The sequence below is a fragment of the Gymnogyps californianus genome, chromosome 7, assembly GCF_018139145.2.
Source record: "Gymnogyps californianus isolate 813 chromosome 7, ASM1813914v2, whole genome shotgun sequence".
In the NCBI taxonomy this organism is placed as follows: Eukaryota; Metazoa; Chordata; class Aves; order Accipitriformes; family Cathartidae; genus Gymnogyps; species Gymnogyps californianus.
In genome coordinates, this window is record NC_059477.1 from 18555586 (window position 1) to 18572086 (window position 16501).

Consider the following 16501-nt stretch of genomic DNA (forward strand, 5'->3'; position numbering starts at 1 on the left):
ATGGTCATTAATGACACATGGCCCTTTGGCGATGGCTGATGTAAGGTAAGGCTCAACCAGTCACTCGTCTCCTAGCTGTTTGCATATACCAAGCAGGCTGTGAAGCAATTTACGTGATAGCAAAGAAAGGAAAATCTGTCTCCCATCCCGAATTGAGTACAAAGACGCTTTTCCTCCTTCCTGTATCCATCCCACCCCATCCCATGCACATCTCAGTATGGGGTAGCCACAGACCTTGTCTTTATGCTCTCTTTTGGGTGCATGACATCCTCTTTTTCAAGCTGCCTGCAAGTGGTGATAGTTTCCCAGTCTGGTAACTGCTGAGTTTGTACTTTATTAGGCAAGACCAGTTGCCTTCCATGTGTTAAGCCCAACTTGTGTTCGTGGTTCCTTTCAAGACAATTTTTGCTTTAGTACTGGGGGTATGGAGATGTGACCAGAGGAGGCACGTCCGGTGTTAACATAAGCTCACAGCAGAGTCACGTGAATTTTTCTCAAGGATGAAGACCATTGAAATTGCTTGGTCCACAGAGTAAAAAGACTTCAGAGTATAATGTTCTTAATTGTTTTTAGAAAGGGGAAATTGAACTTCAAAATGTTCAAAAGCAAGCAAGCCTTTTAAGTGATTCTAAATCACTGGGGTTCTTTAAAAAATAATTTCACTGTAACTTGAAATTTAATTGCCTGTCCCTTCCTCTTATTGTCGTGGTACTTTCATCCCCTCTGTTTTCCTGGAAGAGGCTGTTGTTATTGCTGTTTATTTTAAGAAATCCACTGGAATTTGTCCTACAGTGCAGCAAAATCTCAGGGATGGATATGTTTTAATATTCTGTATTATGAATTTTTTTTTATATCTTTGTAATGAAAGAAATGAAGTTTGAATGACTGCTTTCCTATAAACCCTGGACTGCTGCATTTCCAGCATAAGAAGCTGAGGACAGACAATGCCAGGTGCAGCCAGAATATTGCTGCAGCCCCGCAACATATCATTTTTTTAGCATTATTCAAATTAGTCTCAACACTCATAATTCTGTTGTTTCCTTTATTGCTGTTGTAAAGTAAATGGTTCTTTTATACAAATGTTATCTCCTGGCTATTAATTCAGCAGTTATTTTGGATTATGGCACTCCTGTTAAATTTAGGAACGTAAAACCTCATAAATATTTAAAAGTTTCAGACTGACATGGGAAGAAATTGTTTTTGACTTGCTTTGTTAATATCCTGTTGTTCAGCTTGTAATAGATTTGGAATATATTGTTATTTCTCTACTGTTTGACAAAGGGAAAAACAATGGTAGTGAGCAACTGCTTCAAGTGTTCTCCCTTGAATTGTAACAGGCTGGTAAAAGTGTTTGTTTCCAGTAAAAAATAGCAAGGAAAATATCTGTTTTCCTTTAAGAGGACAAAAACCATGAAAATTTTAATCAGAGCCCACTTCAAAGTTAATGAAAATGCAGCAGTAGGTTTGTAAAGATAGTTTTGATAAAACAGTTTCAAGTAGGTCTACTTAAAAGCAAGTGCTTCTGTTTCAGCATCTTTGTTATTTAAACTTCTCTCTAAGGAACAAACAAGTAAGATGGACAAATGTGTTTCTTCCCTTAGCGACATTTTATAGAGAGTGCATTTACTGTGCAATGAGTGTATTCATAGACTAAATATTAGTATGCATCTTGAGTATCCCCCAAAGCTCTGAAGAACAACTGAATGATAAAAAAGGCACAATTTTTGTAAGACCACTGAAGGTCTGGACAGCACAGTCTCTGGGCCAGCGTTCCTGTTTCACACCTAACCATATTTCTTTCTTTCTTTCTTTACCTCAGAAGTAAACGTATAGCTTTTCAGTCAGATCTTAAAGGGTGTTAAGGGGTAACTCCTATTGGGATCATCTAGAAGTATTTCAAATGTTTCAATAATTATTCAAAAAAAGATGCTGAATTGATTCAACCTAGATAAGTATGCTAGCAGACAAAGTAAGTACGCAGTTAACAGAGCTTACATCTCTGCCCGCATGCTCCAGAGGTTCTTCAGCTCTGTCCTGGGATGACACTTGACTTCATGGGTTTGTTGTATTTCCTATGTCAGTTAACCTCACTGGTGTAACGCCATAACTTTTTGTAGTATTGGCATGCTTTACTGGGCGCTGAACTGAAAAGACTTTTCTTCTAGCTAGCAAATAAGTTAACACTGCAATGTTAATACTATTTACGTCAGGTTTACGCCATCTTCTCTTACATGGTATAGCTAAACCAGCTTAATCTCTGCATAAAGTAATTATCGAGGTAGCACTTTCCCTTTGGCCAGAAAAAGCTTTTTACGTGTCAGTAACTTGTAGTTAGGGTACAATATTTCAAAACACAAGTTTTCAAAAAGGAAACCATAAGGTGGTCACATAGAAGCTGTAACTGTGAAGGTGAACTTATAGTTGCATGAACAAATTGGTATTTTATGCAAGTGAGTAGCTAGATGTGCCACACCAGCTGAGTCCATGCGATTTTAACTAACTCAGTGTGGTCCAGCTTATGGCCTGTGGGCTGGATCCAGCCCCTTTGTGAGGTTTCTACCTGACCCATTGCCTTCTCACTGCTGGAGACAGGGAACAGATGCTCCCTCAGCAAATGCAGCCTCCTCCACCTGCCCTCTCTAGGGAGGTGAGTGGCAAGTCTGAAGGGGCATAAGGAAGGGCAGACAAGCCTGTGAGGGTTGTCAGCACCTCTGCCTGGCTCCCGCAGGTGCTGCCACTGGGCCAGCCACAACACATCTGTGTGCGCAACTGCACGCTCATCCCTACGTTTTGTGTGCATGAAAAGCTCGTTCTTGTCTTACAAACGGAACAGAAGTCTGCTGTTACATGGACAAAGCAAAATGTAAGGCTTTTGCTGATGTTTATTGACTTACTACATAATCAGCATGTTGAAAATTATTTTTATTTTATTTTGAAAAGTACTTCTGCTAGACATCTCTTGTATTACTATTTTTTCGTTCTACAAACGTGCAGTGAACAGTGTAAAGCAAAGGGTACTTGTATGCTTATGAATGTAAAGACATTTGGATGAAGAAATTCTGCAGAGCAGTATATTTACTTTGCATTTCTGAATGGTAGCAATTAAAATTCCCAGCTGCTGGCTGTCCAGATGTTTCTTGCATTACAGCATTGTAATTTGCATTGGAATATACTGCGTTACTGCAGTAGCTGTAAAGTGGTCAGCTCTCACAGTCTAAATGCTATATAGGGGCTCCAGTTGGGAAGGTGAGCATATTTCCGGCTCATACCAGTTTCTTCCCACTGTTTCCCCGCTCTGTTAGCTTAACACGTTTGTATTTCTCAGATGAAGACTTGTATTGCTTGGCATTAAAATCAAGCAGGGGATGTATTGGCAGGTCAGAACTGATGTATGGATGGTTTCTTGTAAGAGTGACACAGAAAAAAAGACCCAAGTTTTGAATCAGAAGTTTCCCTTTCCCTTTGGCATTTTCAGGCAGCAAACATCCCTCTGGTGTCAGAGCTTGGCATTGATGATATCCATTTTGATGACTTCTCGCTTGATGTGGATGCCATGATTACTGCAGCCCTGCGGATGTTCATGGAACTTGGAATGGTTCAGAAATTTAAAATTGACTACGAGGTAACCATCTGCGCTGCAGAGATATCTGCTGCTTTTGTCTTGGCACTGCTCTGTCCATTTGTACGCATTTAGTAGCCCTGATACAATTTGTACTTTTGATTTCAGACACTGTGTAGGTGGCTTTTGACGGTTAGGAAGAATTATCGAATGGTTTTGTATCACAACTGGAGGCATGCTTTCAACGTCTGCCAGCTAATGTTTGCCATGTTAACTGTAAGTATCCAGCTACAGACACAATCCCGTAAGAGCTTTTACTGCCACATTGCCTTACCTGTCTAAACATTTTCCAACATTTGATTTCTTTTCTAGTTATTATGATACTCATTCATTTCCAATAGAAATGCACACGGAAGTTATTCAACTTAAGGCGGCACACATTTGGCAAAACCTTAGAGTGTTTTAGTGATGGTGGTATCACAGGCACATTAAAGTGACTGAAAACAGATGGCAGTCTTGGAGTGAGCTTGTTATTATAGATCTGGATCTTACAAAAATGTTTTTCTTTTGGAACTCTTTGATTTGATATTTATTTCAGACTCTTAAATTGGGAAGTACAAAAGCAAGGAAGATCAGACTCCTAGAAGTATTTATTATGTTGATATTTATTATCTTCTTATCCAGCTTCATCTAGATAGTTGTAGAAGGTATTGCCTTAAAAAATTTTAAGATTATATTCCAACGTAGTGATCTAAGTGAATCTTGTGTCTCCATTGGACACTGTAACACTTCTGGGTTTTATTAACATGTATCTCCATCAGTACCTGTAACTCCCTTCAGTATACAAGTAAAGTCTGTTGGAAGTACCACTGCTCTTACTCGCTCTCTCTCCCTACCCCACAGCAACCTTACTGCATGAAATAATCTATGTTTGGCTAATTAATTCTTGTAAACGTATCAATAAAAAGCTTGGTGGTCCTGGATGTTTAATATTCTGGTTAATACGGGAAAAGAGAAGAAACATGTCTGTGTGCACACAACGCTTTCTGCTGTACTTTATGTTTTGGGTTTGCCTGATCTCCAGATAAAAATAAGAATTCAAGTTTTTCCATTTTTTCTTCATGTTCAGTTTTAATGGCCAGAGTAATCTATTGTGAACCTTAAAGTGGTCATATTAATAGCGTTTGTGCAAGTAGTTATCTATCTGGGATATCGTGTGCTTGTTCCCTAATTTTCAATCACTGAATGTTTACATTCTTGTTGCTGGCCAGTCTCTGTGGCGTGGTTAGCATTTGGACCCTGTCCGTAGGGGTGGAGACTCCACAGCCTGTGCCATTCGCAGCATGCATCAGCACCGTGTTACACGGACTTGAGACAGTCCATGGCCTGTTTCCTGCTCACAGGGCACAGCTGTCCTGTGCGTGGGTTCCCAGCTGTCCTCCTCCGTTTGGCATTGTCTCTGTGGCAGAACTTTGTGTGTCGGGCGGGAAAAAAAGAGTATGATGTCCCCTAGCAGGTAGATGTTGGTTTAGTGCTAGGTCCGTCCCAGCTATGTGGTTTTGTTTCTGTGAGCATTTACGGCAGCGTAGCAAAGTTGTACCATGAGACCAGTTGTACCAGACACCATGAGACAAAGGAAATGGAGACATTCAGCAAGAGAGAAAGGTCACCGCTTCTTCTGGGCCTGAGGCTGTTCAGCTGAGCAGAATTAACGTTGTTTCAGGAGGCACTTTCTGATGATCTCTAATGAAATCTCATGGTAATGTGTGGGTGTCAGTCGTTTTTAAAGTTTTGTAAACTTGATATGCTTTTTATTTTTAGTTATAGAAAAATGAAAAGCTTTTTGCTCTGAGGAGTAAGGGCAAAGTCAGGCAGCGCCATTCAGGGAATTAATTTGTCCCAAACGCTGCCAGGGGGTGAGGAGCCCTCAAACCTCACCCGTGAGGACCTCTAGGTGGAGCTCCGAGGCCAGGTTTTCGGCCGGCTGTTCTTTCGGTGGGAAACGCTCTCTCCCACCAGGCATCTCCGTCTCAGCTAGCGGTGACTACCTTGGCAGCCAGCAGGGAGAAGGCAGATCCCTGCTGCCTCACCCGCCACCAGCAAGCCTGGGAGGCCTTAACCATAAACTGTGGCTCTTAAAGCATCATTTCAGGATCCTTTTAGCAGTCAGCAAAGGGATGCAACTGTCTGTGGGAGGTGATCTGGGTTTTTCAAGCCAAGTTTGTTTCATTGTCCACACTCCTGGTAATACACCGAACAAGCAATTCCACGTACAGGGCTGGATGCGTGTGCCCACAGCATTAGACTCACCATGCATCCCACCCCACTTTGCTGTGGCTCTGGCTGAGAACAGAATAAGTTCAGGTGTATGATCTGCTTGGGCTGCTCTCCCTTCCAGAGATAGGAGGACTGATCTTGTAAAAAAAGACACAAAAGAGAGAGTCAAGAGACTAGTAACAGTACAAGGCTTGCTCTTACTGTGTTTGTCTTGGGGGAACCATCCAAATTAGTCTGTGCCTTGTTTTTTCACTTGCAAAAAGGGGAAAATTCTTCGACCATCAGAGAGGGGCTCTGATGGTCTAGAAGGCACTGCTTTGTGCAGTTATTGCACCCTATTCCTGATTTCTCCATGACAGTTAGCAATGTTGACTGCACCACAAATATAAACCAATAGGTCTATTTTAGGGTGTTTTTAGGTAGGACTGACCGTAGCATAGGAATGTCTAATCTGTAATGCAGTAGCCTCTAATGGCCTGACCATGCTCCTACTGAATGCAGAAGGAAAATTCAGCTGGGTTGAACGAGCCAAACAGCAGAAATTCAACAAAGCTTAAACCAGTTGTTTCACTCCTGGGTCAGCCTTCTGCATATCTAAGGTATGTTGCTGTATATCTAAGTATGTATTTTCTCTGGTTAGACATTGAACAATTATAAGCCCAGTCCTGTGAGCCATACTTCTGTATTTCAGACTCGCCCAAATATTCTGAAGATAAGCACTGAAGCAAGACTGCTCCTGCGAGTTCAGGATGTCACATGAGAGTAAACCGCAGGATCAAGCCCAGGCTTCATTATCAATGCCTTTGCTTAACACAGTTCACATTGATACTTATTTCAAAAAGTAAAAATGAACAAGTAAGCAATACAAAATTAAAATCCCATCTGGCGTGCTAATAACAAAACATATAAATGTGGGGCAAGGTATAATGAATGCAATTCATTTCCTCACATGAAAGAATGACCTCCATAACTCACTGGAGACTCTGCCACTCGTGAGTTATGGGTCATTCCTTTTCTGGTGAAAATAAATTTTACTGCACCGTCGTCTATTGCCATGTATTTTTTCTCTCTGTGTAAATTCAAAAAATGGGGAAATGTAATCCTCTTATTTTCTTCCATTATGTTCAAAGCAAATATCCCCTTACCATAACATTGTTTTAAATTAAATGGTTTTTATTAAGTGAAATATGCTGTGTACATCTCATACATTCAATGACAAGACTTTTGATTAAATAAAATATTGCATTTATTTTTGAGATATTGCTACTGTTAATAAATTCCTTAATCAGCTTTCCTGCATTTGCAATACAGGTTGAATCCTTGAGTTTAATCAAAGCTTGTGTTATGCTAAAGAATATTTATTACAGCATCAATTTTATATTTATAAAACTTCTATTTTAAGTTGTTTTAACTTAGCCATGAATGTTTTCTCTAGATGGAAACTTGACACATGGCATGTTGTCAGTTACAAACCTATTTTTTAATCCCTTTTTTAAAAATAGACTTCGATTATTATTTGTTATAAAAGAGCAATGTTTAAAAAATAAAAAGAGAAAACACTATTTTTTAGAGAATTTCCTCTGCCTGGGTAGCTGTTACTGAAACTAAAAAAAAGCAATGCCACTAGAAATCAGGAGAATCTTTTTCATAATATTCAAGTTACTCTGTACACCAGTGGATTCTACATGAAAGGAATCTTTTTTCCTCATATTTGATCATCTTTTCTGATATGTAAACTTTGAGCACAATTATAAAGCTTTTGTAGCAAGTCCTGCACTTCCTCCATTCCCACTGAAATGCATTCCTGAGCACCTGGGGGAGCCTGGCTCCCTGTACTGCCTCCATATTAACTGCGGCCACATTTCAGACTATGAAAACAGAGGCTATTTGGATTTGAATGTGCATTTATTTAAGTAGAATTTGTGGTCTTCAGGGTGTTTTCACATGGTATTGCAATACTGGCATTTCTGAGTGGGCTGTAAGTTCCTACCAGGAAAGGACATCGTCCCACTGATATTCACTCTCTTTGTATCGCTTCACCCTCTTCTTGCCAGTGGGTGAAATTATGCCCATTGAAAATCAATGGAATTCAGGATTTCTTACACACTGTTAGTGTTCAGCTTTGGTTGGTCCTCCAATATAAATGTATTTTGTATTCCTTTTATATAATTTCCTTTCACACTAACTAGATTGTGTGGCTAATTGAGGAGTGTCATTGGAGACTGGCACTGTGGGAAGACAAGTGTTATGATTTTCCAGCTCAGACCGTCATTTTTGCAGACAGTATGCCCTTATGCTTCTGAAGAGTTGAAGAACCAGGTTGTTTCTGCCATGGGTAAGATGCACAGCACCAACAAAGAGGTGGTGTCCCACTGTCGTGGTTTAACCCCAGCCAACAACTAAGCACCATGCAGCAGGCTCCAGCACCTCCTCCAGACAGGATCTGTTCAGGATGCTTGAGGTTAGCAATAACAGTAGCGTTTCTTTTCTGACATGAGGCAGTTCAGGCAGGAAAATTGCTATGGCAAGTATCCACGAGGAGAAGTATAGTGGCAAAAAAAATGTTTCTAGGATCAGCTCCTCCATGCACACGGGTATATCTGGTCTGAGCTGCACGTGGGGAATTTCAATACATCAGTTTTCAAAATTGTCTCCCAAATTCAAGTGGGTATCTGCAGCAGAAATATGCCATTTGAGACATTTCCTCTTTAATTCATGCAGCTTCATTTCATGTGTCCCAGATAACAAATCTTTTAATAGTTCTTAACAGTTCCATAGAGTATGTTTTAGCTGGCTTCTTTTATAGGTCTTTTGATTTAACATCTCAGCTATCTCTGACAGTAGGGATTTACTAAGATGGTCACCTCAGGATTGAAGAAATCTGTCTAAATACTTCTCTGAACAATAATTTCAAAATGGAATCAATTATATTTTGTATTTCTCTGATATGAAATTCCAGTCCCTGTCTTAGTGTGTAGTTATTGGTTTGTTTTCAGCTCTCTTTGCCTTTAGTGCCTTCTGGATAGTGGAGAAATGGCATGCTGGAAATGCAACAGAGAGATAATAACAGATCACTCCAAGGACGTTATCTATTCTGCTAACCATCTAACATACAGCAGGGAATATAATATGACAATAAAGCATTTATCTTCTCCTTACTAAACGTTCATGGTATCAAAACAAAGTTGACTGTTGCTCAATGGACTAAGATTACTTATCCCTTTTGCTACTGATAGTTACAGCTGCTATTTTTTTTCTGCTCTCAGACTGCAGGATTTCAGGAGATTCTAACTGAAATTGAAATTTTAGCTTTGATTGTGGGATGCTTATGTCATGACCTTGACCACAGGGGAACCAACAATGCCTTCCAAGCCAAGTAAGTTTTCTAATTCTTACTACTTTAATTTGTTTTTGTTCCACAGAAGAGCAAAAGGTGACCAGGATAAAGAATGAAGCATTAATTTCAGGCCTCCAAGGCTAAGTATTCTTATTCTTGTATGTAGTGAGGAACTATCCATCTTTATCATTCTCTGTTCTTTTGGGTAATTGCTGGCTTGTCCTTTGTATTAGGCTGTTGAACAGACACCACATATTGAAACGTGGTGCCAAAACTTGATGTTCTTTTCAGGCTCAGGTATTATTGATTCTGGTATTCAACCCAGGAAACACTGAAACTGTCTATCTGGCTTGTTCTTGCTTGCTGGAATGCATGACGTTAAGCAAAACCTTGTTCAACTATTAAGAAGAAAAGAAAATAGGTAAAACTGAAATAACGCTTTCACAAAAACTTTCACACCAGTACAGGCAAGCATACATAAAGTAATTCCTAGTTTATGAAGTATGAAACTGTTGCTATCATGCTGGAGCTCTGATGCGTATCGTCCACAGCGGGTGGCTGGAGTCGTTGCCTCACCACATACCCATCAGCTGTGGAGCACACAGGGTCCCTGGTCTGTAGAAATGCCTCCTCCCTGGCCTGCCCCACACGGCAGAGCACACAGAGCCTGTTCGGAGACGTGCTGCAGTGGGCAGGGCAGGGCTGGCCACCCCCTGCAATGGTCAGTACCCACCAGAACACGAAGCTGGATCTCGAAGGCAGATTCTTACATCACCTATGTTGAAATCTTGCTCTCCAGACCATTGTCAATTCTAAAAATGAATTTTATTCTATTCAAAGTGCTTAGGACCTGATTCAGCAGCCCTGACTTGCATACATAGTTACTGTCCAGGCTGCTGCCTTCAGACACAGTGAGGTAGAAGCAGGTTTGTGGAAGGTTTGAGGGTGGTACTTCTTACTGTGGTGGTAAAGGAACTCCCTTGACCAAGGTCAAATTCTTTCCAAACTCTGTGTTCCCTGAGAATGGAGGGGGGACAACAGGAGATGTCCCCTGACAGCATTCTGGCCAAGCTGTGAAACAAAGCTGTCAGACACAGAGACTCCTCCAAATCCCCTGTTGTTTTCTCAACTCCCCAGGTCCTCTACAGTCAGAATATGAGACCCTGAGGCTTGTCCTGCAGATCCCAGCATGCATTTGCAGCTTTGTCTGTTCTGCATTACTGCTAATCCTCCAGTGTGACGGAGAAGTGGTCAAATAGTTGTCCAAAGGTATTTGAAAGGCAGGGTGATGTTGTATTAGCCTATTTTGTCCTACCTTTTGCAGAAATACTCTGCTGCGATGTGTGTATGCACAGGCTGCTGCATTTCTGGGGGCGAGTTGCCTCAGTGAACATCACTCAAAGTGATGTTTCTGATATTCGCTAAGCTGCCATTTCCTGAGCTATTGGTGTTGCTGTACAGTCTCAATGAAACAATGACACTGTCTGGATCTTCAATCACCGTAGCAAGGAAAATCAATTGCAGTGCTCAAAAGACAGAGCTCATGGTGCAAAGGTTACCCAGCACTGCTAGATGCCTTTTTGCAGCTGAGTCTTGAAGAGAATCAAAAAAGATGAGACAAATGGGAAGGAAGCTCAGCTGATTGATGTTTATGTTCCTAATTTACAAAAATGAGACCTAAGATTTACATCCCGACCGTTTTAGGCTCTGATTAAGTTAACCACTTCTCCACTGTAACATTACACAACAATATCTCTTGTGCAGAGGGATGGCTGAGTTAAAGGTAGAGGTTTCAGCATTAGACTGCTGTCACTTATTCTTGGTGTTTGACAATGAAGTACAAAGAGGAGGCGACCATTTTATGACTCCATAAAGAAATTGCTGAAGACATTTAACAAAAGACAAACATTACCACACATGTATAAAACATCCCTGAAAACAGAAGCTGTAGTTTTTGTAACAGCAGCTATGATTTATTCCTCTAACCTGACATAAATTTAAGCATCACATTTTCCTATTTTATCTCCAGTGTTCAATACTGCTGTTTTGTGTGATGAAAGTTCAAGAGGTATATGATGGAGGCAATATCACAGTTGTCTGAAATGGCTCTGTTATATATCTCAACACCACGTTCTCTAGGGATGATGTTTCCTGGACATCCTTCTCTCTAATATAGCTGCTTCTGATAATTAAATATCAGTATGGTGCAGTTTTATAGTATACGCTCCTAGGAGACTCTTTCTGTTTGTCTCTAGCATAATCTCTTATTCTTATTTCTTTGGAAAGAAAACCCATCTTGTCGCTTTAGGCTGGGTCCCAGAAGTGAAGTAACGGTGAACAGTAACTATTCTGACAATCCAGTCCTGTTCTCTGCATCTCCCAATGATTCACGATTTTATAATTTATTCCATAGATTTTTGTTCTTTAAACTTAGAAAACCCACCTGCTCTCACTTATGTTTTTTTGTTTACCTTAGTATTTTTTTTAAGTGCATGATTTTACATACAGACAGAACCTCACTGCATTTGCAGTTGTTTTTTTGTTGTTGTGTTTTGGTTTGGTTTTTTTAAAGAGTTTGTAATCACCCATTGTAAGCCATTGTGTTTATATCTATTAAGAATTAAAAATAAAAAGTAGTAGCAGAACAGCAGGTCCTAGCTCAAGAACGTTACTGTTTGTCTTCACTGCACCGTGGTGCGCTTGTGCTGTTGCATTGCTGAGGCACTTTGAAAGCTGCATTACAAAATTTCATGTAGTTCCAGGAAAATCTTTAGTCAGCTGATGATATTTAGCAAAGTCTGGAACATAAATGCTTTGTATCTGGCTTTAAATTATTATTTTGATCTTGTCAACTGTCTTAAGTGTGGTTGCTGAAATGGAGAGGGAGAGTGTGGCTACGTGCTTTTGTTACTAAATTGTCTCTGAAACCTGCTTCGTAAGCAGACGAGCAGTATTTGTTGACTCCCCATGTTCTGTTTCAGGAGCGGATCAGCCTTAGCTCAGCTCTACGGCACCTCTGCTACCTTGGAGCACCACCATTTCAATCATGCTGTCATGATTCTCCAAAGTGAGGTACAAAAGCATTACTATTAATCTCACTGTAAGCTGTTGGGCAGTTTCAGCCAGAGAAAGGAAATACCACACACAGTACCTTTTTAATGCCCTCTCCTTGAGGAATTATTTATTGGTTACCACAAAGGTCACAACTAGCACAAAATTAAACAACTACAAATGCTGATCATAGAACCCAGAGATTATATTTGTCTCAATCAGCTAGGGCTAAGGAGAACATATCCTAATCATATTGTCAGCTTTTCTCAGTCTTCTTACATATATCCTGCTTAGTGGTTTATAGGTAGGCAAAACAAGCTCTTACCTTTCCCCACAGGTGTTGTATTCAGAGTATCACAGCCACCCTTTACTGGACCAATTTAATTTCTTTAATAGTCTTTTTGTAATCAGTATTTTTATGATGGTTTTGCATAATTTTACTAAATTATTTTTTTTAAATTAATATTAGTACTATCGTGCTGTCCAAAGTACACTAGTTGCTTTGCAAATACATATAAAGACATCGTTCTTGCCTAGAATATCTTATGCATCACAGTCTGCAGCATGCACTACCCCAGAGATGTAGCAAGTGAGAAAAGTAGAAGGATGGACACGCAATCCTTACAAAACAATGGCTGTATTTTCTTAATTTACACAGATAGGTTGTTACAAAATGCATTTAGTATATATAAAAACAAAAATGTTGTTCATGCAGTACAATTGGAGACCGTACGCTGATCTGCAGTAACTTTTGAAGAGCATCTGGGAACGTCCCGTGATCGCAGACAAATGGGAACAGGGTGATGGCTTTACCTCTGTGTACAGTGCCACGGAGATTAGTCATGGGACTGTGGCTTTAGTGTTCAGTTTCTCAACATTATATTAAAAAAAGTAGACGTAGGAAAGGAGAGCACCAGCATGAGATTTAAACAGCTCAATCTGCTCAGCCTAGCCTAGCTTATCTAAAAGGTGATACTAGGAATTAAATGGCTCCTTATACTACCAGGGAAAGGCATAAGAAAAAGCAGCATTTGAAAGTTAAACAGACTGGTTCAGAATAGGAAAAAAGGAAAGGTTTTGGGTTTTTTTCTGTTTTTTTTCTAAACCAATGAGACTGTTCAGCCTCTGGAACAAGCTTTCCTGGGAAACAGTCATTTCTCCAGTTCCTGAAATCTTCATCAGGACTGAATATCTCTCTGAAGACAGGCTCAAGACATGGACAACTCTGTGAAAGTTTATAGCTCATGTCAGTCTAGATGCTTTTTTTTATCTTTTCCAGCTTAAAAATCAAGAAATTGATGAAAAAATACTTTTTTTCCTTGGAATCTACTCTAGCTTCTTTCAGAGATGTAAAATATTACTTGAAATGCAAGTCCTCCCCTTTGATCATTCAGGCAGTTTCTTCTCCAGGTCCTCATTTCTAGACTAGAAAATTAATCCTACAGGATTTTTATCCAGTAGATACTATTTGCTACTGGAACACAACACCCCTTAGTTTGGAATAAATGCAGATTTGGATCCTCCCTTCTACTTAAAGATACACCAACTTTCACCAGCTGAGCAGTTGGTCTCCTCTCTCAAATAAGCTGAAATTAGATTATATCCTATCCACTAATGTTGATATTCTAGTCTGTCTGTGCTACCTAGAAGGAAACATAGTGTAGTGTGTTATTTCTTTAGATTTTTATCATGTTGGACAAAGGAGCTATATAGCCTTTACTCTTGACATGCTAACCTCAGTATAAGTGATCTTGAGCTTTGTAGTGACATGGTTTTATACACCATGAAATAGGTCAGAAAGGCAACAGATATTATAGAATAACAGACAACTTGGTAAATTACCCCTGTTGTAAGAGCTGCTATTTTCCTGATACGTTTTGCTTTATTTTCTCCGAGTACTTTGGTTTTAAAATTGTTTTTCACAAATAAGCTTTAGATTCTCAAATTCTTCTCAATATTTAGCTGAAAAGAAATAATCATTTCACTGTCACAGAGAAGACTATCTTTTATGCATGGTACATTATTTTTTTAGTCCAACAATTAGCTGATCTATTAAAAAATACCATCTCTGTCTCCAGACCTTATCTCGTCTGTGTCCTCAGACCATCATGGTAATAGCAATCCTGTTGCTGGAAAATTCTTGGTTTTAAGGGCATTTTAATCTTCCTAAGCAGTAGATGGCAGTGCATACTGAATGTGTGCATTACAGTGCTAAATACCACCAAAATAAGACTCTCTTTAGCAAGAACCTCATTATTTCTGTAGGTGATTGGGGGGAAAAAAAAGTGTAGTACTTTTGTTTATGTTAATTTAGTTATATGTAACTAATGTCACAAAGACCCCTTCTTAAGCTTACATTTAGAATTTTCCATTAATTTTATTTCTTTCAGCTTATTTTCTCTAGGATTTCATAGAGAAATTATAGGATCTCTGTCCCTCTTAGTTTTCAGAAATTCAGTTACAAAAGGACCTTCCGGCTCTCAAATAGCAATATTAAATAATTCATTTCCTTTCATTCTGGCCATAGAGCACCTTTCAAATTCTGAATCCATGATCCCTTAAAAAGTAGCCTATTGGGCCTACAAAGGGCATTTAAACCACATAAAGTTGCGGTTCTTTAGCCTGGATAGGCAATGCTTGTATACACTGTAAAACAACGCAGTAACGGGCAGAGTGAGCAAATGGGCTGTTTTGAATGAAAAACTGATTTAGTGTCTTTGACTGCTCTAACAGCAGTTTGTGTGCCTGCAAGCAGCAGCACAGATAAATCTATTAGGAGCGCAACTCAAAAGCTGCAATGCACAGCTCCCCAAAACATTTAATAAGAGGAAAGATTGAGACGTATCCATAGTTTTTCCCCATAAACTGAGTCTGTGCAGGGTCAGAGCAAAGAGTAAATCTTTCCTCAAGAGGCTATAATTTCAGCAGAGTTTAGAAAAACATACCAGGTGCTTGATTACAATTGTCAACTCTTCCACCCCAATGTAATCTCAGCAGTATTAACATTATTATTTTGTCGTAGTTTTGCCATGAATCAGAAAAGATCTCTGTTACAGGGGAACAGTAGACTAAAGAGTTAGAAAACCTTTTAAAAACCTATATTGATTACTAGCCCTTTACCTCTTTTATCTCTTTCATTATAGGGTCACAACATCTTTGCTAATTTGTCCTCTAAGGACTACAGTGACCTTATGCAGCTTCTAAAGCAATCAATACTGGCAACAGACCTCACTCTGTATTTTGAGTAAGTATTGGCATTTCTTGTATTTGACAAATGAAAATTCGAAGAACTTACTCTAATGACATATTAAATACCGATAAGGATATATAATATGAGAAATTAGTGTTTAGCTGTGGTTGAAGAGATTTAGTCTAATACTTAGTATTTCTTAGGCTAATAGAAATATCTCAAGTGTCCAAGTAAGTTTTGCTTTAATGTGTAACATGTCTGTATCAACAAAAAGCAAGTGTAATCCTAGGCTTATACTTCAAAGCAATCCCAGGAATCAGTTACAGCTCAGTCCCGTAATTCTTCTGTCCCTTCTGTGATCATTTCTTCAGGCTGGTAGAAAATCAATGACATTTTAGAATTCTTTTCCACCATTTCAGAGTTTCTAAACATGTATGCTAAGAAATATCATATTTAGTTACAGACCCAGTTGCAGAGGTAATGAAATCATACACATTGCTGCTTTGAAGACAAATTATGCCAATTTTCATCACATGAGAACAGGTCTTAAAAAGCTTAACTCGAGAGAAGTATAATAGGATGTCTCTCATCCAGTTTTCTTCCTTTTCCTTGTTTGCAAATCAAATCTCTAAGTAGACTTCAAGTTGGTGCTGTTTTATGTTTTTCAAATACTGTTAATTATTACCAGGCTCTTCCCAGTGAGAATGTGTGGGAGCATGCATGTAGTTGGAGGAGTCATGGCGTCACCGTCACGTTGCACTTTTGACATCCCCCTCTCTGGCACATGCCTGTGGCTGACTTACAGGGTGAAGTGCTGTCGGATGTGCAGTTTCAGCGTACTACTTTCCCAGTCTTGACAATAATTCATCCTTAGGAATTTTTGTTTGATGTCCATTAGCGTCCTATCCTGTACAGTGCTGGGTAGCATTTAGTAATGTTTTTCTTAGGGTAGTATACCTGGATTCTGGCCCTCCTTTGTGCTGATGGTTGATACCAAACCAAGTTTCCAGAAAACTTCAGGCCAAGTCTTCACCCTGAAGTTGTTCAACTATCTATATCAACATTGTATCTTTAACTGTTAATTGTA

The 16501-nt window shown here is 39.5% G+C and overlaps 1 protein-coding gene across 1 annotated transcript in view; it reads left to right on the plus strand.

Annotated features, from left to right (window-relative positions):
* The window catches only part of PDE11A (phosphodiesterase 11A), a 137556-nt gene that overhangs the window by 96508 nt on the left and 24547 nt on the right, over window positions 1-16501 (plus strand). The window contains exons 11-15 of the mRNA XM_050900076.1: window positions 3476-3622; window positions 3728-3835; window positions 9103-9212; window positions 12155-12245; window positions 15368-15468. Of these exons, the coding sequence (XP_050756033.1) occupies window positions 3476-3622; window positions 3728-3835; window positions 9103-9212; window positions 12155-12245; window positions 15368-15468 (557 nt within the window). The remainder of the gene's footprint in view (window positions 1-3475; window positions 3623-3727; window positions 3836-9102; window positions 9213-12154; window positions 12246-15367; window positions 15469-16501) is intronic.